The 25,118-nt window shown below is 43.0% G+C and overlaps 3 protein-coding genes across 6 annotated transcripts; all 3 read right to left on the bottom strand.

Annotated features, from left to right (window-relative positions):
* Nucleotides 1-811: 811 nt before the first annotated feature.
* LOC100679755 (cold shock protein 2-like) lies at nucleotides 812-9,156 on the bottom strand. The gene is made up of 4 exons (XM_003423790.5): nucleotides 8,280-9,156; nucleotides 6,999-7,281; nucleotides 6,088-6,297; nucleotides 812-1,351 (listed from the first exon to the last, which is right to left on the bottom strand). Exons 1-3 carry the CDS (start codon nucleotides 8,455-8,457, stop codon nucleotides 6,105-6,107), a joined length of 654 nt encoding a protein of 217 aa, XP_003423838.3. The 5' UTR covers nucleotides 8,458-9,156; the 3' UTR covers nucleotides 812-1,351; nucleotides 6,088-6,104.
* Nucleotides 9,157-10,280: 1,124 nt separating this feature from the next.
* On the bottom strand, nucleotides 10,281-14,003 carry LOC116418373 (ankyrin repeat, PH and SEC7 domain containing protein secG). Of its 3 annotated transcripts, none has more exons than XR_004228386.2 (3): nucleotides 12,365-14,003; nucleotides 10,901-11,963; nucleotides 10,281-10,807 (listed from the first exon to the last, which is right to left on the bottom strand). XR_004228386.2 is itself a non-coding variant. In XM_031933572.2 (3 exons), the coding sequence occupies exon 3, from the start codon at nucleotides 11,490-11,492 to the stop codon at nucleotides 11,067-11,069; it is 426 nt and encodes a 141-aa protein (XP_031789432.1). In that variant the 5' UTR covers nucleotides 11,493-11,963; nucleotides 12,365-12,437; nucleotides 12,809-14,003; the 3' UTR covers nucleotides 10,281-11,066. The 3 variants fall into 3 exon arrangements, 2 of the variants coding, with proteins under 2 accessions (XP_031789432.1, XP_031789433.1); XM_031933572.2 differs by having other exon boundaries at nucleotides 10,281-11,963; nucleotides 12,365-12,437; nucleotides 12,809-14,003; XM_031933573.2 differs by lacking the exon at nucleotides 10,901-11,963 and having other exon boundaries at nucleotides 12,365-12,437; nucleotides 12,809-14,003.
* A 762-nt stretch (nucleotides 14,004-14,765) lies between these two features.
* On the bottom strand, nucleotides 14,766-19,469 carry LOC100117475 (fibroin heavy chain). Of its 2 annotated transcripts, XM_008216882.4 has the most exons (5): nucleotides 19,294-19,469; nucleotides 18,238-18,702; nucleotides 17,110-17,568; nucleotides 15,581-16,642; nucleotides 14,766-15,500 (listed from the first exon to the last, which is right to left on the bottom strand). In XM_008216882.4, the coding sequence occupies exons 1-5, from the start codon at nucleotides 19,361-19,363 to the stop codon at nucleotides 15,247-15,249; spliced, it is 2,310 nt and encodes a 769-aa protein (XP_008215104.2). In that variant the 5' UTR covers nucleotides 19,364-19,469; the 3' UTR covers nucleotides 14,766-15,246. The 2 variants fall into 2 exon arrangements, with proteins under 2 accessions (XP_008215104.2, XP_031789431.1); XM_031933571.2 differs by lacking the exon at nucleotides 17,110-17,568.
* Nucleotides 19,470-25,118: the final 5,649 nt, after the last annotated feature.

Genomic DNA, 25,118 nt, shown 5'->3' with positions numbered 1-25,118 from the left:
TAGTATATAGCTTTCTCTCTCTCTCTCTCTCTCGTCCCTTTTTGCGTTCGCAGTGTCTTCGGTGCTTGGGGTTTTTGTGCTTTTGCGGTAGTTTTGTGAGTCGATATTTATTAGGGGGAAGAGCGCAGGACTTATGAATAGTAAGAGGCTTGGCTTGGCTTGTGGTGTGTAGGGTTTTATTAAATTTTGGATTATTATTTCGGGAGTGTAAAGCCGTTCTTTGATGGATAAATTTAGATTAGTACATGCAGTTTTACGTGCAGGCGATGCAGTTTGAATTTGAAATTCTTGAACGAAAACAGCAACCAGTTGTACGAGATTCTAAGAAAAATTAATCCGATCTGAAGGAATTCTTTGTTTCTTTTCAGAGAGTAATAAAAAAATATTAGGTTCATTCAATATTGATATCTGTTTGATGTATGCAGTCTGATCTCGTAATTGGAATCATACGACATTTCACAAAATTATGAACAAAACGTTTTAATAACATTTTTTATTGTACAGCTGATTGTAATATAAATACTGCAGTATATAAGAAACATATAAAAAATTATAATACACAAAGTATAGAAACTTAGATCTAAATAATTGTTCACTATCCTAATCTAATTGCTTTTGTACAGTTGATTTTAACAATCGTGAGCTCGGTCGCAGTAAACACGTTGAAGCTAATATTACAATACAAAATGAATTTGAAATTTCTCTCAATTTTTTCTAAAAAAACAGTACCGATCATACGATTGGCTCTCATCGATAACCCGCGCCAAAATCAAAATTCTTTCAAACCCCGCAGTCATCTCCTCAATTCTCTTCTCGTTCTCATAAACACGTATATAGGTACGTACAGACAGGCATCTCTCCCGCACCCTCCTCGACTCCCTTTAATTCTCCCTTTGTTTTTCTCTCGCACTTCTTCTTCTTCTCCTGGCCACTGCTGCTGCTGCTGCTTCTTCTTCGGCCGGTTCGCGAATTTTTACCGGTTTTGCCCTTTGAGGAACATCTGGTGGCTGGCATACAGACAAAGAAGAAGCGGAGAGTAAGTATAAGAGAGAAGGACGAGACTCAAGGGAATCTCGAGGAAGGAGGCCTGCCAGCTCGGGGGTGGCTCGTTCTTACTTCTTCTGCTTTGCTTTTGCTTCGTTCTCGGGTTTTTTAATTTTATTTTCTGCTGGGTTCAATCTTGTAGGAGCAGGGTCTTTATTTACAAACATCGTGAGGGCGCGTCTATTTTTAATCGGGCTGGCCACGTCGTGATCGTCGAGGTTCTGGAGTTTTATGGTTGGAAGATGGGGAATGATGAAATCGGTATTTACAGTCGGATGCTGATGAAACGTATGGTGGTTGGCGTTTTCTGAAATTAATTAAACGGATAAATCAGTATCGTATATTATGCGAATACGGCTAAATATAAATAAAGGAGCGCGGTGCACATCGATATTATAAAGTGCAACATTTCTACTGCATCGGGAAATAAATCAGAAACTAGTTTATTTCGACAAAAAAGTATAAGAGTTGAAATCAGTTGTCTGTCATAAGTTTGATAAACCTGTATATAATAACAAGCAATCGAAATGTCATAAAATATATTTTAACATTTTAGTACCATACTCGCATACAAAATTGAAAGTATTTTATATCGACGTTATTCCAAAGAATTAGTTATTGAAATCTTATTTAGCGCGCAACTCAAAAAATATAAACGAATTCGTACGAAACCATACTCGCAGATTTCAAATTATGAGCGCACTCGAAATAAGGTACAAAAGATAACAGAAAAAATGAGCCAAGAGAGAGCGAGGCGGTGAACGAGAGCAAAAGTGCAACCGGTTTATCTTTTCGCCGCAGATTAACTCCCTTCAATTTCGTTTCTCCAGTCGAGGAATAACAGATAATTAGATCAGAATGAGAACCCAGAGTCGTAGTTCTGAAACTTCTGAAATTGCTCGTCATACTCGAGCTTATAACCCCTAACGTGTTCTCGGAGAAACAGAGAACAAGCGAAAAAAATCATGCAATGATTTTCAAACTTTTATAATTCCTGACATCATTACGCAACAAAATCGGGCGTTGCAACAGTCACACGCACAGATTTTGCAACAGTCAGTCTAAATTTTTTTTCTTCGCACAGACCATACCGCAGCAGTGAAGCGCGCACGAAGCGGATAATTCGCATTACCGACTAGTCCAAATAAATTAAACGTTCAGACGACTCTCATCACGGGGCCATCGGCCGCCGTCTCCTTCTCTCTCTCTCTCTCTCTCTCTCTCTCTCTCTCTCTCTCTCTCTCTCTCTCTCTCTCGTTGTCCTCAACGCACAAGCAGCGCTAATTTATTCGAACTCGGACTTGTCACCTGGGCCGCGACGCATCACTCCTGGCTCCCCGCATTTGCATTCTCGCGATGCACACAACGAGGAGCAAGCGAGAGCATAGCAGAGCCAGTCATGCGTTTTCCCACCATCATCTGCATATGCCTATATACAAAGTATATATACATATATATGTTTGGCGCGATTAGCCGCTTCGGAAGTCCCGGCGATGCGGATAATGAAATTAGACGTTTGCACGTCACAATTTCGTCACGCTTGCTTGCGGATGCGCTCACTTGTACAGGAGGAAACGTGTTCGTGTGTCTCCGCGCGTCTTTGATTATCGCTTGAGCGTATAAGTGCTAATGCGTGCATTATACTGTTTCTTCGCGATGATTCTTCTGAAGCTATGCGCGTATTTGGGGAGGGCTTAGAATAAGTGTTGTATTAGGACACGACCGCGAGTCACATTGTGCCACAGGTCGGGAGCTCCTATATATACTTGAAACCTGCTGTTTGAAGTTTATGAAGAATGGATTGAAGTTAGGCTTGTGCGGTTTCATTGTGCCGCGAGAGAGAACTGGAATCTCGTAGCTTCGTACAGCCTGCGATGTTGAAGGAATGAATTTTTTATATAGGTCAAAGCATCGAGGCTGAATCATTCTACTTCGGAAGTTTCTTCGTATACAGCCACAATGGATTCGGCCGACCTCGAAGCTATCAATTTTCAGCGATATGTTTCCAGAGCAAAGAAGCAAATTCATCCCTCGAGTGCGTTGACCGCGTGGACGCTCGTTACGAGTCGCACCGACAATCGAACATATCCCTCACGGTAATTGCTCTCGCTTCCTCCATATGCATAACGCCTGTAATGTATGCGCGCAAATACGCTATACAGTATAATAATACAGAAGCCGCGGCAGGAGAGAAAAAGAATGAAAAGGAAAGAAAAAAAAATTCAGCGCCAAGACAGAGAGAGCAACGGCTGCGGTGCAGGGCACACAAAGCTGCACATACACACGATCACTTCCGTTTCTCTCTTTCTGCGCGCTGCAGCGTCGCGTCGGCGGGCCGGTCCTCATCTCTCTTCCCACCACGCGTCCTCCACGTATATATTCGCGATCTCGCGTCTCCGCTCGCCGGACTTAGGGTGCAATGCACCTAAATTATTATAACGAGGCTGCTGCAGCTCTCTCCCTCTCTCTCTTTCTCTCTCTCTCTCTCTCTTATGTTTATTTAAAATCGCGTCGCGAAGAAGAACCTGCCGCAGATTCGAAAGGGTTGCCTCTGTGTGTATGTGTGTGCGATGGCGAAAGGGCCATTGTACCGAGGGCTGCAGAGGTGAATGCCTCGATCTCGGGAAGGGGGAGAACGTGTGAAAAGGAAGGGACAAAGGAGAGAGAGAGAGAGAGAGAGAGAGAGAGAGAGAGAGAGAGAAACGGAAAGAATCTTCCTCTCGTGGGTTCTCATAGGCGGGAGAGAAAGAGAGAGAGAGAGAGAGAGAGAGAGCTTCAGACGGTCGGGCGTAGAGAGTGTATTTTCGAAGGATCCCTTTTCGGGGCCCGCCGCAGGTTTTAAAGGGACCCAGCCGACTGTGTTATTTTGCAGGGTCGAGGATCGCGAGAAAGAGAGCCCGATTCGCGGAGACGAAAGCACCTATACAGGGTGGGTGCGTCTTTTCGGAGCGAGAGAAATCGCTTTGAGAAGAAGGCGATTTCCGCAGGTGCAGGATGTTTCTCCGCGAAGATACTCGGTCACTCCTTGCCTATACCGTTATATTTACAAAGGTATTTCTCAGCGCGACGCAGATACTCGAGATTCGATTTGCGAAATCCCGCGCAGCAGTGTATATACTGCAATCCCGCGAAATCACCCAATATACACAGGATATAGCAACGCATTATCCCAGAGCCTTCTCGAACCTCCTCTCACGCAAGTCTTTCTCTCTCTCTCTCTCTCTCTCTCTCTCTCTCTCTCTCTCTCTCTCTCTCTCTCTCTCTCTCTCTCTCTCTCTCCCTCTCGCTGATTTTATGCACCGACATCTGCAACTCTTTTTTCTCTGCTCCTTCTTCCGCTTTGTTTCGAGAGAACGAGAGAGTTTCACTGCGAGCTGAGTCTCGACCAGGTGAGGCGGAAAAGGGAGAACCAGAGGGATACGGGGGTGTTTGGTGAAAGTTCGAGAAACCTAACGGTTTTGTTACTGCAGCACTGCTGCTGCTGCTGCTGGGAGTATTGTGTGCGTGTACCAGGTTATCTTGCGAATGAATATTGAGCGAGTTGCGTAAGAACGAGGTTTACTGATCTGTGCAGCATGCAGTATGGGAATTATTTTTTTAGCGCCGATCGCTCGAGGTGCTGTGGCTGATGCAATTCTAGAGATTTATGGACTGGATGTCGCTGTGAGCGCATGCGGCTATTGTTATATTTTTCTTTGGATTCGTGCGATGTTGGCATAATCCGTGTCATTGATTAACATTATTCAAAATCGAATTTAAATACGAGGCTTTAGTATGTACATAAATAAAAAGACGAAAATTGTTAACAAACTACATCAGACTCATAAACTTACAGCTTTTCGAAGCAATCAAGCTATAAATGAAATCGCTAATCGCCGCAGCCATCAGAAGCGGACGAAAATAATATTCCTTGTATACTTGTCCACGGCATCCCGGGAGAGAGAAGCTGCAGCGAAAACACCCTGTATAAGCGTTCTCGCTTAAAAATCGGCGAGCAAACCGGTCGCGCCGGGATGCAGCGCTACACCGACTACGCATACGCACACACGAAACCATAACCCTTGCTCTCGTATCCATACACACACACACACACACACGACACAAGGCTCGAAGAGAAACTCAGATCCCAGTGTGAGTGTGTGTGTCGGGATCGACGGCCAGACTGCATTATATATACATAGCTATGAGTGCGAATCGCGTCTGTTTTGGTTTTGATTCCACACCGCGGAAGCTTGTCTGTCTCTTTCGCATATGTCTAGTTTCTCCCCCCTCTATATACGTGTGCGTACATATTATATTATACGCGAAGGTGCAAAATGCGCCGTGTAATGCCATGTAAATCGGGGGCCGAGAGACGCGTAAAAATCATTGCGTCACTGGTGCAGCTTATGAACCGGTGCGAGAGATGATGACGAGAAGAGGGAAAGCAGGGTTTTAGGTGTCGCGTTCGGTGTATTCGACCGTGTGTGTGTGTGTGGACGTTGGGAAATGCTGTTGGGTATCGTCTTATCGGACGCTCAGCTGCCTTGCGTGAAGGATGGAGAGGAGAGAGAGAGAGAGAGAGAGAGAGAGAGAGAGAGAGAGTCGGTTATATTATTCGTGCGTTTATGTGCATGAGGCGATGCAGTTTCGGCTGATTGATGACTTTTGAGGGGATTTATGTTGGATTTATAGCGTGCCTTGCGAAATATCGCATGATGTTTCTGACTGGGCAATAATTTATATGCGAATGTATATTTGGACATTTTTCCTGATGAAACTATTCAGTTTAGCGTAGAAATTATAAGTCTAAAATCAATAAAATCAACGTTTTGATGTTAGTGTTATGAACTTTTTCAATAAATATTTGTCGAAAATGATACGAAAAGTGGGATATGGAGAAATCGCGTAATTTTATTCAGCGAGTCATGTTTCGCATTTCATAATGAGACAGCAATAACTAATCCTGATTCAACCATGCCAAGAATCAATCTCGTAAGAAATTAATACAATTTCCTTAAGGGTATTAACTTTAAAAAAATAAAATTCAATAATAATCATTACCACAATAGCATCGTTAATCATCCCTGAGCTTGGGCAAGTCCGAAAGTGGCCTGGAACGGTCCGAAATTCCAGCTGGCGACTTGCGATTGAGCATGCTGAGGTCGACCACCATAGCCTCCTCCATATCCTGGATTCCAGCCTCCGTAGCCAGGATTCGGGCCCGCGAATGCTGCGGCGATGGGTCCACCTCCGTAAGACGGCTGCTGCCATCTTTCGTAGAGTAGATAAGGCCATTCGTTATTATTTTAAAAGATCAGTTATTTTGGAATTAAAATTACTTTGGGCTGAAGAAATAAAAAATAGTATACTAGCTTCATAATATTCATAAAGAGTCTGTTACTGAATTGTACATTTTGCAATTGTAATGAGCTGTAAAGGGCTAACTTTATCATGGCTACGTGAAAAGAATCAGGTTCTACGCTATACCATTCGCGTTTGAATATCTGATATGATCATTTCCTGCATCGCTGGTGTACGAATTCAAAACGACGCTACGATAAAACTATTATACGTATGTAACTTCGTTTATTACTGAAATTTCGAACGTTACGTTTTTTGTATTCAAAATTCATCCAGCTTAATTTTAATACGATTCTAACAAAATATCGATGATACAAGCACATTATGCTTTCGTTATTCGAAACGCATAAAGGAAAGCAAGTAAAGATCTAGTTTGACTACTTCCACGAGTCTTATCGCGTGCAATCAAGCTATGTAGCTTGCAGACAATGGACCGGCACAAAAGTGACCAACTGACTGCATTGTTAAATTACCATCAAACGCGTACTGTGCCCCACCCCTTACAGCGTTATCATTCTTTTAATCTGAATAAGTCGCCAAAGCATTTATCCTCCTTTGACTATACATAATTTAATGTTATTATACTCGATGTTTCATTTTCAAGCTCTTACCCTCCATATCCACCGCCGCAGCCATGGAGCTTGCGACATCCATACCCCCCGTGTCCTCCGTGTCCATGTCCACCGTGACCATGTCCTCCATGACCGTGTCCCCCGTGTCCACCGTATCCTCCATATCCACCCAACAGCCCATCGAGGAGTCCTCCTCCGTGGCCGTATTTGTGAGGCTTGAACTTGCGCTTGAGCTTTTTCTTCAGATGCCTTCCCTCCGGACCGTCCTCCTCGACCTCCTCGTAGTCATCGCCGTCCGGAGATCGCTGCTCTCGTTCAAGGCCTATATAAAACACGAGCCATCAGCGATATAACCAACCTTTCATTCGTATACGGGCTTTGTGAGCAAGTCTCTTTCTCGGTATGGAAAGGAGAGGCGATTCTTTCTTTTGCAGCGAGCGACGATGGCGTTTATGCCTCTTTCTTCGCTGCACGCGCTCCGAGAGAACCTCTTATTCAATAATCACGCAACGCTTGCGACATCGCTGCAGCCGATTTTTTTCGTCGCTCGACTTTCAGCTATACATGCGTATTTATAATCTTCCAAGTATTACGGTTGCCGTAATGGCGAGAAAAGGTCAAGAACGTTGAGATGTGAGGAAAATCGTATTTAGCCCAGTATCGGAAAGTGATATGTAAATGCGGTTGCGAGAGTGGAGTCTTGACGGGAAAACGTTTTCTTTGTAGCTACACTTTCTTTCTCCAAACATTTTTAGTTGCCGGTGTTAGGTAGCTAATTGCACACGATTCACGCAATACTTTTGCAACGATTGTTCGACTGCAGGATAAGGAAAGTGCATTGGAAGAATTTAACGAGCCGATTTTATCGGCACGTTTACGTCGGGATAATTTGGTGTAGAATAAAATGCTTCGCGCCTGGACACGTGATTCGGTGAAACGTCTAGTGTTGTTATATGCGAGTGAAAAATAAGGCACGCCCTAAAGTTATGCACTCGATTATTCACGATTTCGTTTGCATTTTACGCTAACAAAATCCTGTGTTCGAAATGTAGGTCATTCGACGATACACTTTGTAACACTTCTCTTGTATAAGTTATGTAACTCGTTCGGAGTAAGAATGATGGTATGCCACGAGAGTGCTCACGTTTTTACGGGGGGCTTACACTGTGGTCAAAATTTATAGGTTTGCTGTCAGACTTTCTACGAGTATAAATGCAAAATACAAAATTGTATTTTAATCAATGCTTTTGAAACAAAAATCTGACCTACTAACCCAAAAATTCAACAACACTGCAAAGATTAAAAAATTCAAAAACTCACCATCATTGACCGCAGCTTCGCTCAAAATCGGTTCCTCATCCTCCAGCCGAGCTGCAGTCTCCCTCGGAAAACTGACGGCACTGGTGGCGCGCTCGATTCGAATTTCTGCGGGCTTCGCAAGCACGGAAGCTCCCAACGTAAGAACCGCGCACAGCAGCAGACAACTCAGTCTCGACATCTCGAATTTTCCAAGCTGACTCTACGAAGTCTCGTGGCCCATTCACTCCCTCGTCCCTTCCTTTCTTTCTTTTATAACCGCAAGTCTCTCTCTCTCTCTCTCTCTCTCTCTCTCTCTCTCTCTCTCTCTCTCTCTCTTTCCCGCGAAAAGTTCAATTAGGCGGCTTAGGTATTGCAGCCGCGCGGGTTTTTCCCGCGACTCTTTTTTCTCCAGCGGCGGTCGGTGATGGAATCGCGCGCGAGGACGTGGTGCCGAACTCTCTTATACTGCTGCACACTCGACGCGATCGTTGCCGAGACTTTTTCCTTCTCTCTCGCTCTCCCTTCACCGAAGCTGCGAGATGTGTGTATTTCGAAAACTCAGCCGGTGATATTTATTATTATGTGCGTTTCGATGATTCGCGCGGCATAGTTTAGAGAGAATAGAGGCATAGGTGTGTGTAGGTTTATTGAGATTCGCGGGACCGGGTGACCTTCCGCTGATTTTCAGGGACGTCGCCGGAAGTGTAATGGCGCGAATAGCTCTTTGCGCTTTCTAGGAGTGCGAGGACTTGTAGAAGAGAGCGTTTGTGTGGGTGTGAATTCGAGGTCTGAGTCGGTCAATGGGATGGAACCATTTTTTTTCTTGTAGTTGTTGTCAAGAGATACATGGATGACACTTTTCGTTGTAACGTCAATTGATATATTCGTTGTTATATTGAAGTATTCTTTATTAGTCGAAAAAATAAATAGTTTTAGACTGATCTTCCCCCACTTTCATCGCTAGAGAACGCTTCGGCGGCGTAGTTCCTGACCAGCGACGATAGGTGGCGTATATGCATTTTTTGATAACCCTCATCTAAATCTGAATCGCGAAGTGTATATAATATCGGCGTGTCACCAACCTTAAAACTGCCTTTTTGTATCTAATGTTTGGACCGCTAATGCTATAACTGCACCTGAAAAAAGTGAGTCATAACTAGATTTTCCTTGAGCCGGAACATTTTTTACTACAACGATTTCAATATAAGTCATTCATCAGTGAATGGCAAACGCTATATACACTTCAAAAACCAATAGGTTGCCGTATCACGCCAGAGCCTATTATACATCTCAATACGAATTTCACCGTGAGACTTACTTAATTGTGTTGGTACCAGAACTTGCGCGTGTCGTTCAGCGCTGAATCATGAATATTCACAAGAATACGACAGCCTCCTCCGCTTTGTGCGACGTGTTAGCAAGGTCGGCGACTCTTCTGAGGATCGAAGGTTGTACCGCGACCGACTTTGTGCACGCGGGTAATGATCTTGGATCGGCAAAGTGGGCTACTTTTTCACGGATCTTTCAGGGATGGGCACACTATTTCTTAGAATATTAATAAGGAATTCATTCATTCATTGATATAAAGTCTATAGGACCAGTGAAATAATTTAATGTATAAAATAAAAATAGTATTCTTAATTCGTGTCTTTCTGAAAAAGATCAATTGGAAACTGAGTTTGACTTACGCCGACATACCTTATATTTATTACTCAGTTTCATCAAGCCGCTTTGATTTAGTTTTTCACTCTTTGTAGTCATTTGAAATCGAGAAAGTCAAACAATGTGGGATATTATTTGAAGTCAAATCCAGTATTAAAGTTTTCTACATACACAGTCTGACTATTTACACAAAATTTATAAGCTGGAAGCCATCTGATTGTTTTACCCATTGTATATTGATTAACACAATTTAAAATTCCTTAACGAGGGATCTCTCTATTAAAAAAAAATGAAAAATCATATTAACAAAACCATGCTTAGGATAAGGAAAATGTAAGAATCATTTGGAACATAATCATATATTTTTTAATTTTCATTTATTATATCTGAATAACAATATTCTTACAATCTATTACAAAATAATTTATGTATTTAAAATATGCAATTTCACTACAGATTTTAACACAGCTATTATAAACTATAATCTACGCACATCAAGGTTTCTTTGAAACGTTTTTTCTATTTTAAGACATTCTAATACCTATAACACGTGCATACAGCAGAACAACTCTTATTATGCAGATCACACAAAAATTTCAACTGTTTATTGCTGAAATATTCTGGTATCATCTCAATTATGGGAGACCGGCAAATTTCAGCACGTCGCTTAACAAAACACTAGCTTCCTCGGTGAGCCTAGCCGCATTAAGCCCCGTTCGAGGTTCGCCTTTAGCAAACCCTTGTACATTGGGAATCGCTCAACTTTGTTTACAAGCAAATTCGTTACGTTTATGTAATATTATAACACTTACGTTTTTTGTGTAAGTTTTCAGCGAGTCCTATAGTTCGTTTATTTGTGAGCATCTCCTGAATCTCATAATTGGGGCCTGTAAAAAAAGATTAATCGTTAAATGCCGTTTACTATGATAAACACAAATGTCGTTTAAAATTTGTGTTTGTAAAACGCGCGTAAACTTTACACTTTCGTGCGATGACGAATCGCTCAATGGTCCCGCTCAGTATGCTCGTCTTCATCATACTCATCTCGCTGGTGGAAAGAATCGCAGATGTTTCGAAGTGCTCTATGTGCATATATCTAAAGTAGTTGTAGTACGTAAGACGAAACTCGTACGACACGTCCGGCAGTCATACGAGAAGTTTCGCCGCGTACTCCAAAAAGATCTTGAAAATCTCGTCCCTTCTCGAGTCCCTCAACCTGAACGCCAGGGTGACGAGTGGATTCTCCACGCTGTAATCACACTCGGAAAAGTTCTGGTTGATGTCAGCACCTTGATCCAGTAATAGTCTCACAATCCGTGTTCTTTTCTCGTCCAAGGGTCTGATACTCTGCGATACCACCACGTAGTACAGAGGTGTCCTGCCGAACTTATCCTTCTCGTCGACTTTCTCACCTTCCTTTACCAACTCCTTGACGGTTCTCAACTGGTGAAATATACAGGCTTCGTGCATCGGGCTCAGGCCGTGTCTATCAGCGGGTAAGAGAAGCCTCAGCAGTGTCTGATCAACACCGTATCTGCTCTCTTGGGCAAAAATGTATTCGTAAAATGGCATCTAACTTTCGTTGTTCTTCCTAGCGTTATCGGCTCTGTATTTCAAGAGAAGCACAATGATCTTCGCGTGACAAGTATTGCTCATAGCCATCACGTGAAGTGGTGTGTCGTCATAGAAATTGGTGGCGTTGACGTTGCTGCCGTAGTTCAGCAAACTTTGGACAATATCTACACGATCAGTCAGCGTAATCAGACAGCAGCTCGTGCTTAGCTGCGTGTAGGCCCTTCGATCCTCCTTGATGACCGAAAATGCTATTACCAGGATTGACGTTGATCTGACCTCCAACCGAGACGTGGCCACTGACTTGACCAACCTCGGGATAGCGATCATTCTGCCATTTTTGGAGAACTCGATATTTGTTTATGCTGAGGCTGTCGATGATAGCCGGCAGATGGGCTATGGCACCTCCGTCGTTGAAGCCGAAGTTTTTGGAGACCTTGATCGAGGCTCCTGATTTTGTTTTTATTTCCACTTTGAAAATCAACAGTTATCATTGTAAATTATACGACAAAATTTGGTTAACATTCTTAAATAAACTCTGAAGATTTTGTATAACAGATTTATATCTATATTGTTTTTAATTTAACAAGAAAGATTTCGTTGCATTAATTATGAAATTCTATAACAGTTGCTAAATATTAAGGAATGTTCTTTAGATTCCTTGAATCAAGGTTTCAACTTTCCACGAGAGTAAATGAATAGACGAGCGAGTCAAAAGGAAAATTCATGTCTCGTAGTAAACAGAGAGCGACTTCGTTTCGAAATAAGTGCGAGCACATGTTGCAGATGCTCGAGGCGTTTTTCCTAATCTGTGTCGCGCAACTTTGTTTACAAGCAAATTCGTTATGTTTATGTAATATTATAACACTTACTTTTTCGTGAAGTTTTCAGTGAGTCCTATAGTTCGTTTATTTGTGAGCATCTCCTTAATCTCATCATTGGGGCCTGTAAAAAATTGTAAATTTGTGTTTGTAAAACGCGCGTAAACTTTACACTTTTGTGCGATGCCGAATCGCTCAATGATCACACATTATAGTATAAACTTTTTGTTACAAAATATACTGTACTTCAATTGTAAATTAATTATCGTCAAAGTAACGATTGGTTTTTAAACAAATTTTAACTGTGAATAACAGATCACACAGAATCCAGCAGGATTTAAAGCGGATTAATTATGCCGAAAAGCTATGGTAATCTAAACGAAAATTATATTAGAATAATACCGCATTATCATAAAAATGTTCTATAACAAACAATTTTGTACGAAACGTTTACTTTTGAAAATAATACAAAATTCATCACAATAAAAATATTACCTATTTTATTACAGCCATCTGTATAAGCCGCAGCCATGGCTACGAGGAGACAAACCGCAGCTGCAGAGAAGAGCTTCATTTTCATAGGACGACAGATCTTCTGAGGCTGATGCCGATTTCTACAAGCTACCCTCCTTGCTAGCCCTCGAAGCGGTGTTGCCAAAAATAGACCTACAAGGGGCGACTAGTGGGAGGTAAGATTCAACGAAACTATACCTACCCAAAGTACTGCCCATGCGGCATCCTATTATTGTGGGAACATCTGACCCAGCTTGAATTGCGCTTTTTCGAAACAGAGGAGAAGCCGAGAGACTAATCCGAGGATTCTAGGAGGGATGAGCGAGCTAGGGTCATTTGTGTACGTAGGTACGCTTATAAATGTTCGAAGGTGTACAAGCGGTTTGAGAAAGCGTGGCTAATACCCCCCAGCGATCGGTTTATTACCCTCCAGATAGCGGAGTACGTGAGGGATTTCAGGCGCTCGAGGAAAACTGAAACTGTTATATTTGAAAGTTTGCACAAAGTTTGAGTCTCCTTTTATTTCTTCGAATCATTGCCGCATATACGCTGATGAAAAATTTTCGTTTAATACAAAACAGCTGATCTATTATGCAGTTTCATTCGCAAAGATAAAATGTTCAAAAAATGCCTATTGATTTGTATTGAAAGTAAAACCATAATGGTATTCCACCGTGATCTTGTATCATGATGATTACAATTTATAAACAAATTAATATTGTAATGCAATTATACAATAATTGAGAGTTGAGAAGAGCGCCTGTATATCATTAACCCGGCTTACTCGAAAGCAATGCGTCGCGTGTTCTCAGTGATACTGCAGTTAGAATTTATTTTAGAATTGCATTTTAAACATTAAATATTTATTATTACTACACCTTACACGATTTATTTGTTTTTAACAGTAAATAACGCCAGGTTGTTAGGCCTACAAATGGTAAAGATATTAAATTATTTTAACTTAAAAAAGAACAATACCATCACTAATTTATCAATCCAATACAAATGGAATTTATTTTATATTTACACTTACAGTACATAAAGATCAATGCTGAATGGCGAAAATAACATAGACTGCGCAATTATGGAAAAAAGTAATAAACTTTATTGCTTATCTCATAACGATGCACACTGTTTACATCACTATATACTAATAATAGTACATATATATATATATATATATATATATATATATATATATATATATATATATATATATATATATATATATATATATATATATATATATATATATATATATATATATATATATATATATATATATATATATATATACTAATAAGAATTACGTAAATAATCGAAGACAGTCGTAAATGACGACTGCGTCGCAGAAAAAAGTCAAGAGTAGTGAAAAGGATGATCGAACACGAAAACAGTCGCCTTATGTCGCGCATACGTACATACACACATACGCATGTATAATGTACCGCTGATCAGACGCGAGATCGATGGTACAGGCGTACAGTTTACGGAAATCCCGAGAAAAGCGCGAACGCGCGAACGGAATGACGAAATTAAAAGTCATTATACCGTCGACTGTTCGATCGGCGCAGTCGCTCACGCTGACCTTGCCAAGTTCTCTTAGCGATTACTTGTAGGAAAACAGCGCGTCAAAATGAAGAATTGTGATTTTTTTATATCTATAAATGTACGTTGTGTGTCGAATAACAAAAGAAATCCGTCGGCGCGTGCAGCTCGGATTTCGTAGATTTGCGTCTTTTTCTACGAAGAGAAAAAGATGAAATCCGACGATAAATCCGAATTTAATCATCGCTCATCGACTTCTCCTTATGTATGTGTAGAATGTTCAATCAATACTCGGCAATTTATAGCTGTGAGTCAAGAGTAAAATATCCAACAAATAAAATTTTAAAGCTGAGTCTTAAATAATCGTAAATAATCAAGAATTCAAATGTAGTTGTATGTTTAACAAGAAAATTCAGTTTATTATGATTTATCGTAACATACACAAGGAGAGCTAACGAGAGCATTCTGTCTTACTATTAGAAAATCCAACGAGTTGAAATATCGTACGGCTTGTGAAAAAAGTCTATAACATTATGAAAAAAAAGCCTCGATACTTCGACCCATGGGAGATAAGCGTCATCTTCCACAGTTTCGAATCTCGCGTTTAAAAGTAACGAGAGTCCATTTACTATATTTACACATCTACGCATTAAGTACGCTAATTATCGCTGTCGTTATAAAAAAAAAATAATAATGAAAACATACAAACATCAGCTCCACGATCCTCTACACACGGAGTATTTTATATCGTGACGTCGTCGTCGTCGAGTTAGAAGTAAAAATTAAGCGTATACGCGAGAGATCGGAAAAATTCCGCTCTCCGCGCGCGTCTATCACACACAAAGTTCTCTAGTTGAAATTAAAGTGAAATCTCAGTTGGTAAAGATGAGCATGTCGCGCGTGTCGACGCTGGCCGAGGCCGAAGCATCAGCCGAGCTCTTGGATGCGAAGCCACCACCGAGACCGAAACCGCCACCGCTTCCAGCTGATGCGTTGGCCGTCGCGGAAGCAGAGGCGTTAGCGCCACCGAATCCCTTGGACGAGGCGTTGGCGTTGGCGTTAGCACTGGCGGAACCGCTCGCGAAACCATTGGCGTTGGCGTTGCTGTTGGCGTTGGCAGAGGAACCTGGTGGACAAAAGGTGGTTGTTGATTTTCAAAAATGAATAACTTATTCTTGAAAAATTAATCTACGAGAGGAAACTTACCACCATATCCACCGCTGGGCACAGCTGGCACGACGTTGAAGCCTCCGGTGCTGCCTCCGGCATTGGCGTTAGCGTTAGCGTTGGCATTAGCACTGGCGCCGGAACCTGCGGAACCGTAACCAGCAGCAGGACCCTGGTTCAGAATGATGCCGTTCTGAGAGTCGTCGACCTCGTAGAGTCCGCTGGATCCACCCTGGCCGTATGAACCTGTGTTAGCTGCAGCGTTGGCGTTGGCGTTAGCAGCGGCATTGGCCTTGGCACCACTGTTTCCGTAGGATCCACCGCTGGGCACTTGGTAACCACCGATGGGTGCCTGGGTCTTGATTGGCTGAGTGTAGCCACCGGCTCCAGAGTTAGCTCCGGCATTGGCGTTGGCGTTAGCGTTAGCACCGGCTTGACCGCCGGCTCCTCCATAGTTCACTTGGGGAACTTGAACGACTGGGGCCGGTACTGGCGCAGGTTGGACTGGCTGATAGACCTGGTAGCCGGAACCACCGTTGGCTCCAGCGTTAGCGTTAGCGTTGGCATTAGCAGCGGCTTGACCGTTGGCACCTCCGTAGTTTACTTGGGGAATGACGGGAGCGGGTTGGACTGGCTGAACTGGCTGGATCGGTTGCACTGGTTGGTAGACCTGGTGACCGGCACCGCTGTTGGCTCCGGCGTTGGCATTGGCGTTGGCATTAGCAGCGGCTTGACTGTTAGCACCTCCGTAGTTCACTTGGGGGATGACAGGAGCGGGTTGAACTGGCCGTACGGGTTGCACTGGCTGTACTGGTTGGTAAACCTGGTGACCGACACCACTGTTGGCCCCAGCGTTGACGTTGGCATTAGCACTGGCTCCAGCGTTGGCACCAGCGTTACCGCTGCCTTGGTTGTAACCCGGTTGGTACTGGGGAGCACCACCCTGGTAGTAGTTGTTGCCACCGGCTCCAGCATTGGCACCAGCGTTGGCGTTAGCGTTTGCTCCGGCGTTGGCATGACCACCACCGCTGAGGAACGGGTTCGAGCCGTAGTTGGGAGTGGGTTTGTACTGGCCGCAACCTTGCAGGCTGCATCCGTTACCTGAAAATCATTGATAGCAATTCATAAGCATTTCATTTCGTAGACAAATGAGATATGCAAGTGCTGTCATCGTCACACATTTCGTTTGCACATGCAAAATAAGGAAAACTTTGTACGTAACAAGTATCAGCGTCGTTTTAACCAAAGTTTTTCTTTCCGAATACTCGTGCAGTGTAAGAAAAAACAACCGTTCGACTAGTGTATAAGTGTAGAAAGATTAATGACCGAAGACAGTTCATTAATGACCTCTCGAATCAACAATACTTTTTTCCAACCATCGATACAAAAACAAAACGTGCATGTAAAACGAAAAATAAATCCCTATCCCGAGACGCCTGCATCCCTGCAAAAACGGTCTCGAACGCATTTGCACGGCGTAGATCGATCATCAGCTCGGAGGAGAAGGAAAAAAATCTACGACTACGAAAAAAACACAACTATTTCTACGACAGAGTCGTGAGTCTCACCTCTAACAGGTCTGGTCTCCTCGATAACGATGATCTCGACCGGGCTGGTCTGAGGAGGCGGCGGTGGCCTTTGTGGTGGAGGTGGTGGAGGGTATACAGCGGGACGCGGAGGAGGAGGTGGTGGTGGATTCCTGTGGTGGTGATGGTGATGGTGGTGTTGTCTGTGTGGCTTCTGAGGCACTTCCACGACGGCGATCGGTATGACGAGGGTACCGCCGCCGATCGGCCTCGATTGTTGCTGAACGTAGCCGCTTCCGCCAGCGTTAGCTTGCGCATTGGCGTTAGCTTGCGCATTGGCGTTAGCTTGCGCATTGGCGTTAGCTTGCGTGTTCGCGTAACCGGAGGACTGCTGTTGCAGGTTGTTGTTGTCGACAAAGTTCGGCTGTTGCTGGGCGTAATTGTAGTCGCCACCGGCATTTTGATAGTAACCGGAAGTTGGCCCGTACGCGTAAGTATTGCCTGCGTTGTTACAGAGAATTGTTTTCTTTTTGTGTGTGCTTTGCTCGACTTGCAGGTTTGCTCGACTTTGTGGGAGGGATTTTTCGAGAATGATGAGAGCGAGAGAGAGAGAGAGATAGAGAGAAAATTTTCAGGAATGGAGAGACGACGATGAGTTTAAGCGACGACTGTGTGTCCTTGATGCGATTCGCAGTGTACTTGATGCCAGCTGTGCTCTTCAATGATCGAAGACAGAGAGTGCAAACGAAAAGTGCTCGAATGGTCGATTTTGAGATTTGGAGTTTCCTCATTTTTTTTCTCATCTACCTTGTGCGTATAACGGTACGATCGGCGTTACGGGGATAAAATTTATATACATAAGTCTGCGACGATAATAAAAAAAAAAAACTAATGACCAAACACGACCGCGATAAAAACGGCTTCAGTCTTTTCCTCGCAAAGGAATCTTCATGGTATAAAAAGTCTCGAATCGCTTCAGTCGAGCCGAATCACACCGAAATCTTCCGTACCGAAAAAAAAGTTAATTCACCAATCAATATTCAACACATAACATAAAATACCCGTCCCACCGATCCAGTATCATACGCACACCGAAACTCCGAGCTAACTTCACGAGATCCTCCACTCACTAGTACTGCGGGTAGTAGTTTCCCTGTCCGTAATAGCTACCTTGAGTATTAGCATTAGCATTGGCATTAGCCTGGGCGTTGGCGTTGGCGTTGGACTGTCCACCGTTGTATCCACCCTGTCCGTATCCGGGACCGTAGTTCTGACCGTATCCGCCGTTACCGTAGCTTCCGGCATTGGCGTTGGCATCGGCGTTAGCACTGACACTAGCACCACCGTAGGCGTTGGCGTTCGCGTTGGCATTGGCTTGAGCATTCGCAGAGCCGCGACCGCCACCGTAGCCGTTGGCACCGGCGTTGGCGTTGGCTTGGGCGTTGGCGTTGCTGATGCTGCCCTGAAAACCTATGAGACCCAGGTTCAGACCACCCTGGATGTTGGTAGCGCTAGAACTGGCACTGGCGTCGGCCTTCGAGGAGGCACCGCTGCCCTTGTGGAACAGGCCAAGGGGGTCCAGGAGACTGGGTTGATGGTGCTGGTGGTGGTGGTTAATCAACTCGCCGAGAATGCCTGTGTGTGAGGACGGTGAGAGTTAGTGGTGCTTCGATGGTTTTGTACAGGTGAGTTGTTGATTTATGCGTTACACAGAGTATATGGGTCGCGAGAATGATTGCTTGGAAAACGATAAAAATAATTTTGTTGACCAATTAATAGTATATTACGATACAAGTGGCATAAATAGTCCATTACGGTACGGCATGTATAATGCCTAACTGCCTGCTAAACGCCTTGCCGTATCGGACTATTTATGCCACGAGTATCGTACGCTATTTTATAGTACTGACTAGCATAAATCCGCTGTCACGCCTATCCGTGGCCTAAACAATCCATTTTTGCACCGTGCAGTTAGCGCCCGAGCGTAGTGAGGGCGATCAGCACGGTGCAATAATGGACTATTTATGCCACGGATAGGCGTGCTACAGATGCGGATTTATGCCACCCAGTTCTACAAAAGTACTATAAGATATGGAACGAGTCTATTTACAGTTGAAAGCTAACATTTGACAGTTTCTACTATTTACACACTGACATAAAATTTGCTAAAACAGTCAAAACAAATTTATATAAACAGTTTAAAATCGGATCGAAGAAAAAACTTACCGGGCTTGGCAGACGCGCTACCCAGCAACACTAGGAGCACTAGGGGCACTAAGCACTTGAGGTAACTCATGTTGACGTTTCTTCTGATCACAGTCTATGTAAACCCAAACTCCGAGACTTCTCGCTCGATTGTCCGCGATCGAACACTTAAGCTAGACTGATACTTCCCGGCCGGTCAACATCTTTATATAGGAAACGAGCGTGACGCGATCGCCGTGCGGCAAGTAATGACCTAGACGTTCTCGCGCGGGCTCTTTCGCATCCCTCCTCCTCCTCTTCCTCTTCTGTATACACACACGTATACCGGCTCACGTAAAAATCGGCAACTCCTGGAAAATCGGTTGGAGGCCTCTGGCCATCAGCCATTAAGCTGTATAATGCGGACGATTTCATAAAAGTCGTTTGCTAATTGCATTTCGAAAACGAGCGCAATATAAGCGGACGATCGGACTGGCGCCTCGGCGGCGATCGGTATTTATGCCTGTGCCATGACGACCGTTTAATAATGCATGCGCGAATTTTCGAAAAAATGCAGCAGGCTGCTTGAATTTTGAGATTCGCTTGCGCTAGCGTAAACAAGGAAACAATGCTCGATAGCGCTTATGTGAGAGAGAGAGAGAGAGAGAGAGAGAGAGAGAATTTATCGGTGAGGCATCGGCGAACATTTTTAGACGCTTCGAGAGGAGTTCAAGAATATTCTCCGGCTCTTTTTGTACGACGCCAGTGCGATCCCGGTAGAGAAATTGGTAGCGAATCGATCTATCTGTTGTTTTATTTTCATTTGGCTCGCGCATCATAAATCTAAGAAAAACAACGTAATCATAGCAATCGTGAGAAAAAAAAATTATTTTCGCTGTTCGAGATCAGAGCCTTTACCTGCGTTCATGCTTATACTATAACAACATTTGTTATAGTCAAGGTGATCAAAAAAGCGCCAACTCGGATTCGCAATTAGCCTCTTGATCCATTAGATGCGAGGATGTATCATTTTTCAGCCTAAAGTTTTGATATATCCCGCACGTCGTTGAATAATGGATTACGCCTGTGTTCGCTCTGTGTTTTTTCCGCTCAATCTGTAATTTACGTTAGTCGCGCTTTGCGAGCGCGTATTAGCCTCTTCGCTCGGCTGATGCGTGGAAAACGCTAATGGAAGAGAGATGATGCTCGAGCACAGCTTATCAGGAAAATCCCTGCTGCGCGCGCGAGTGGCATATCTGAAAATAGACTTTTTTCAAATTTCGCCACTTCCAGAGAACGCACACGCAGAAAGATGAGAAAATACGCGGCGGGTTATTCACTGCAGTGCTTTTTTTTTAATTTTTTGCTAACGTTATGTTGTTGCATAAGCGATTTGAGGATGAGTGGAACTTTTTACTGCTCGAGTACAATAATTTTATGTATACTCGAAAACGATAATTTCATCAATTCGATCTGACAGTAAAAAATAGAGCAAATCACTGCATTTGACAACCAAGAAAAGAATCCGTCATGACCACGAATCACATCTGACCGCGCGAAACATTGTAAAAACAAACACAATCGTTATCAAGCCTATAAATATAGTCCATATTTTCATCGACGTGCTCCAGTTCATCCCGAATGAGAACAAGAAGTTCCGGAAAAGCATGCGATGATCGATGATTCAAAAAAACCAGCATTATTATTACACTCTCGCGGCCTCGATATTTGGGTGAAGGTTCACCGGCTCCTCGATTTCGGCGAACTTACAGCTTGCATGAAAGGTCGCGGCTCTTATGTACATCGATCTTCAGAAATCAAGTCGTCGTTCTCCAGTTCTCCGGAGACGCAGTACGGGTAAACCCGAAGGATACAATGATAATTCAAAGTTCGCCAGTTTACGTCCGCTTTCGTGGAATCGAGTCGCTCTACACCTTGTTTAAGTTCAATTCTATCACGTCAAAACGTTCCACTAAAAAAATATCACAATCGTCTTTCGTGGATTTTTTTCTCGTCGTGGGCCGTATCTTCCTCTCTCTTATTCTCTCTTATGTGTCGCTTTTTTTCTCACTGCCGATGTCTTCGATGTGCTCCAGACGCCGCCGCCGGCCGGTTTCGCCCAAGGTCAGGTTCAACGACTGCCCGGTGTATCTGCCGATCGCTCGCGCGTGTGTGGATTAGAGCGAGAGATGCCGATTTTATGTGGGTAATTACTGTAGCGGTAAAAAAATCGGATGAAAAAAATCGAATATCGGTAGTTTTGAACGCGTAATCCGTGTGTAGCGCCCGAAGGGGCTTGGTCTATACGCGAGTCCCTTTTTTTTCGTCGTTTTATTATTAGATAATTTATGTGTTTGCGAGAGGGAACGAGTTTGAAAAAATGGTGCTGTTGTGTAGATTTATAGAGAATGATAAGAATGCAGATGGTTTTACTTTTGAGGCGGTTCTGGACCCCAACGGTTTCTGCGCGCGAATTCTTTTCCTCGTTATTAGTCAGAAATGCATTGCGAAAAAAAATTGTTTCATTGGTGACGCGCGCGATTTTTTTCTTCGTTTTTGTATTATTTCTGCAAGATCGTATTGCAGACGTTGTGTATCTCGGCAGACGTATTTTTTGCGATAGAATTACTCGTTGTTGTAAGAGTTATTCGGATGACTATAGAAGAGAGTATCGAATAACTCGAATGATAAATTATCTCACAAAAAGATTGGAAAATTACAAGAAATGATTAGTTTTTCTTATAAATATACACTGCAGTAATAAAGCTTCGTGTAAAAACTTGATTTGAAACATATGAAAAATTCATATTTTTTCACTTCGAAGTTGTGTACGTAAAAGATTAACAGTAATATGTTAATGCTACGGTGGCAGCTCCTGCGTATGAATAACGCTCGAAGCGATATATCGGGGAATCCCTTCGCTCTACGAGAATTAACGATCGAAATATTAAAAATTTGCAGTTTGCAATTTGAACACTTAAAAACTAGTCCAACCGGTCGGGCATCGTCTTATAGTTTATTTTGATACCAGCCCAGAAGCGTAACTATACAGGCCTTATTAGCTGCACGCAAAGTGAATGTTCCTTTCGTTTTTTTTTGCATTTAAATAAAATTGCTCCTCGTTATATGAATTTTTAAAGAGCGCACTATGACGCCAAAATGTATTACTTTTGCTTAAATTTTAATTAGAAATTCCATTACTTCTTCTCTCCGATAAACAACAGCAATTATAACATATCTCGTAAAATAAAAGAGAACATGTTGGAAAAATTAAAATTAAAATGCTCTTGTATCAAAATTTCCACTCAAACGCACGATCCAACTCGGAAACTCCAGGCTTAACCAGAATCAAACTCTTCGCAATCCATTTCTACGAATATATGCCTGTCGGCAGATTCGCGTCCGATAGCATTAGCGAAACACATAATATGTATATAAAATCTCAATCTCATTCGGATTCTCGCGCGCGTGCGGCACAAAATAACAAAATAGAGAATCCCAAGGGGGAATCCCCGGGTTCCGTATCCATCGCACGGCACACGCCGTCCTGGAAAAACCCCTGTACAAGCATTGTAACGTGAAAATGCGAGGCGCGACGTCGTCGCTGATGTTATCCACGCGAATGCGATTCTTGACCTTATTCGTGACGATAGTTTATCAAATCCATCGATCGCTTTCACGGACATGTGCGCTGTTGCGAATGATCTAACGATTTTATTTTTCGATCGATCGACGATAGGCTAATTTTTCCTATACATCCAAAGCTTACAATGGGCTATTATTTTCGCATTGTTAGCTGGAGGTGAGAGACTTTGGCTTCTTGGAATTCGTGGATTTTGTTTTGCTGCGTATTACACACATGTGTGTGTTTTTTTCTCGTCACTTATATTGAAAGTGTGGTTAAACGCGCGTAAATTTTTCACTGTCAAGGCGAAGGATGCCGATTATAATGTTCGGCTATTATCGTCTCGTTGACGTGTACGCGTCGGTGCGTGGGTACGTTGTACACATTTTTTACGAATATTAATTAATCTTTGGAGTACATTATACAGCGTGAAATATTCATAAGCGATAAAGTTGGAATAGCTTTAGAGAGTAATAAAAACGAATTGAATAAACTTCATCGGCTGCTTCAATAACATCGTGTATGTACACGCTTGGAGAGAGATTAGCGGTGATTGATAACTCATCTTTTAAATTTATTTCCTGATAAACATAATATGATTTCTTCCATGCAAATTGAGGAAAAATCTCCTTCCTAGTCTGCTTACATATGCTAATCTCCATGAACTAATATATTTTGATAGTCGATTTTTATAGCTTAAAAAATAATTTGTATCATACATTTCAAATAACAATGTAACGCAGTCAATTTTTATATTTATAGACTGAGGAGAGGCGTCAGAGTGTCGCAAAAAAAAAATCCCTCGATCCTCGAGTGACGACACGAGGTCCATTTCTCCAGCGTCAACCGAAATCCATAATAAACGGCATCACGCGCGCGATCGAAGCGACCGGTTGGGCAACGAGCGCACACACGCGCGTCAATGGGGCCGATTATACGCGGAAACGAGGCTCGATCTCCCAAGCGCGTAAAATTTTCTCTGACTCACGCGCGTCAGCCGCGCAGGTGTTTGTACAGCTTAGATTCCCATCGGCGCTTCTTCCTTTTTTTATACGATTCAATAATGCGCGCTTTATAACGTATATAGAAGCTGAACGCGCTTACGTAGCTGACAGGGTTTGTTTTGGTTTAACGCGGGATATGCGTTTTTCGTCGTGCGAATCGCTTGTTTACAAATCCGATAATCGCGGATCGGTTCATCCGATTTTCGAGCCGTGTAACAATGTAATTATGACGTCGTTTTCCGAGCGATCGTCAAGCGCGGGATTACCTTGTCATGTCATAATGCGTATGCATATGCGACGATGCATAAACTACAGGATTAACAGTTTTGCCGTTCCGTGAAAAGCGAGTCAGGAGGCGTGTTATGAGACATCAGGGTTTTTCGTTATTCCAGTATACGAAATCACGCGCACACACACACACACACACGCACAGAACGAGCAGTTTTACGGCTCTCGGCAATTAGGAATAGACCGCAGAGACCGATGGCAATTATTCAAACTCGACCGTCGTTTTCGAGAGAATCTATCCGCTCATCTTTGAACTGCTGCGGGAACATAAAACGATTGCGCTAACGATCGTTGCTAATTTGTTCCCCTTAACGATGGGACCACTCTATAATGTGCGATAACGATGCGTATACAAGATCTATACGGATTTTAGATACCCGAAATTTCGTGGAAGACGAGGAGATGTTAGAACTTGGTCTTTTGTGTTGCAAATCGTTCGAGAGAAACGTATACATTCGAGGCCGATCCACGTCAAGGCTAATTTGTACTGTGGATTTTCATACACATGGCAGAGTGCTGCTGTTCGCAAATGTATTCAATTCACACACATCAGGCGTTTTACAATGACGGGAAATGAAAAAGTAAGGAGCATTAATACGAAACTATTTTCAGGCTCTACTGGGATAAACCGACTATAAATGGATAATTTTTAATTGCTCGTGGATTTTAAGTGCCTCAAAAATCCCGCTTTACTGCGGTAATTACGCACGTTAAGACTGTTTTGCTTTTGCTGTGCGGCTCAGTGCATTTTATAACAGTAGTGTTGGAATACATTGCTTCCCTTTGAATGGCATAGTGTGGACTTGGTGAAAAAAAAAACAATGAAAAATTGAATTTATCATAATCCTATCGAATGTGTGTTACCTTGCAAACTCGCCGGGAAACTCCGCAACGTTTATGATGTATACTTATTATGTTCGCGATCAACCTTCGTTTGTGGTCAAATCAAA

The sequence above is a fragment of the Nasonia vitripennis genome, chromosome 1 (assembly GCF_009193385.2).
Source record: "Nasonia vitripennis strain AsymCx chromosome 1, Nvit_psr_1.1, whole genome shotgun sequence".
In the NCBI taxonomy this organism is placed as follows: Eukaryota; Metazoa; Arthropoda; class Insecta; order Hymenoptera; family Pteromalidae; genus Nasonia; species Nasonia vitripennis.
The sequence above is the reverse complement of the archived record's forward strand: the minus strand, read 5'-3'. Positions and strand labels throughout refer to the sequence as shown.

What these genes read in the sequence shown, in the direction of transcription:
- LOC100117475 (XM_008216882.4), bottom strand. Translation starts at nt 19,363, where the DNA reads ATGAGTTACCTCAAGTGCTTAGTGCCCCTAGTGCTCCTAGTGTTGCTG. An exon ending in GGAGACCAGACCTGTTAGAG is followed by an intron (nt 16,643 to 17,109) that starts GTGAGACTCACG and finishes AATGATTTTCAG; the next exon opens with GTAACGGATGCAGCCTGCAA. An exon ending in GCCCAGCGGTGGATATGGTG is followed by an intron (nt 15,501 to 15,580) that starts GTAAGTTTCCTC and finishes TTTGTCCACCAG; the next exon opens with GTTCCTCTGCCAACGCCAAC.
- LOC116418373 (XM_031933572.2), bottom strand. Translation starts at nt 11,492, where the DNA reads ATGCCATTTTACGAATACATTTTTGCCCAAGAGAGCAGATACGGTGTT.
- LOC100679755 (XM_003423790.5), bottom strand. Translation starts at nt 8,457, where the DNA reads ATGTCGAGACTGAGTTGTCTGCTGCTGTGCGCGGTTCTTACGTTGGGA. An exon ending in CGAAGCTGCGGTCAATGATG is followed by an intron (nt 7,282 to 8,279) that starts GTGAGTTTTTGA and finishes TGTTTTATATAG; the next exon opens with GCCTTGAACGAGAGCAGCGA. An exon ending in TGCGGCGGTGGATATGGAGG is followed by an intron (nt 6,298 to 6,998) that starts GTAAGAGCTTGA and finishes ACTCTACGAAAG; the next exon opens with ATGGCAGCAGCCGTCTTACG.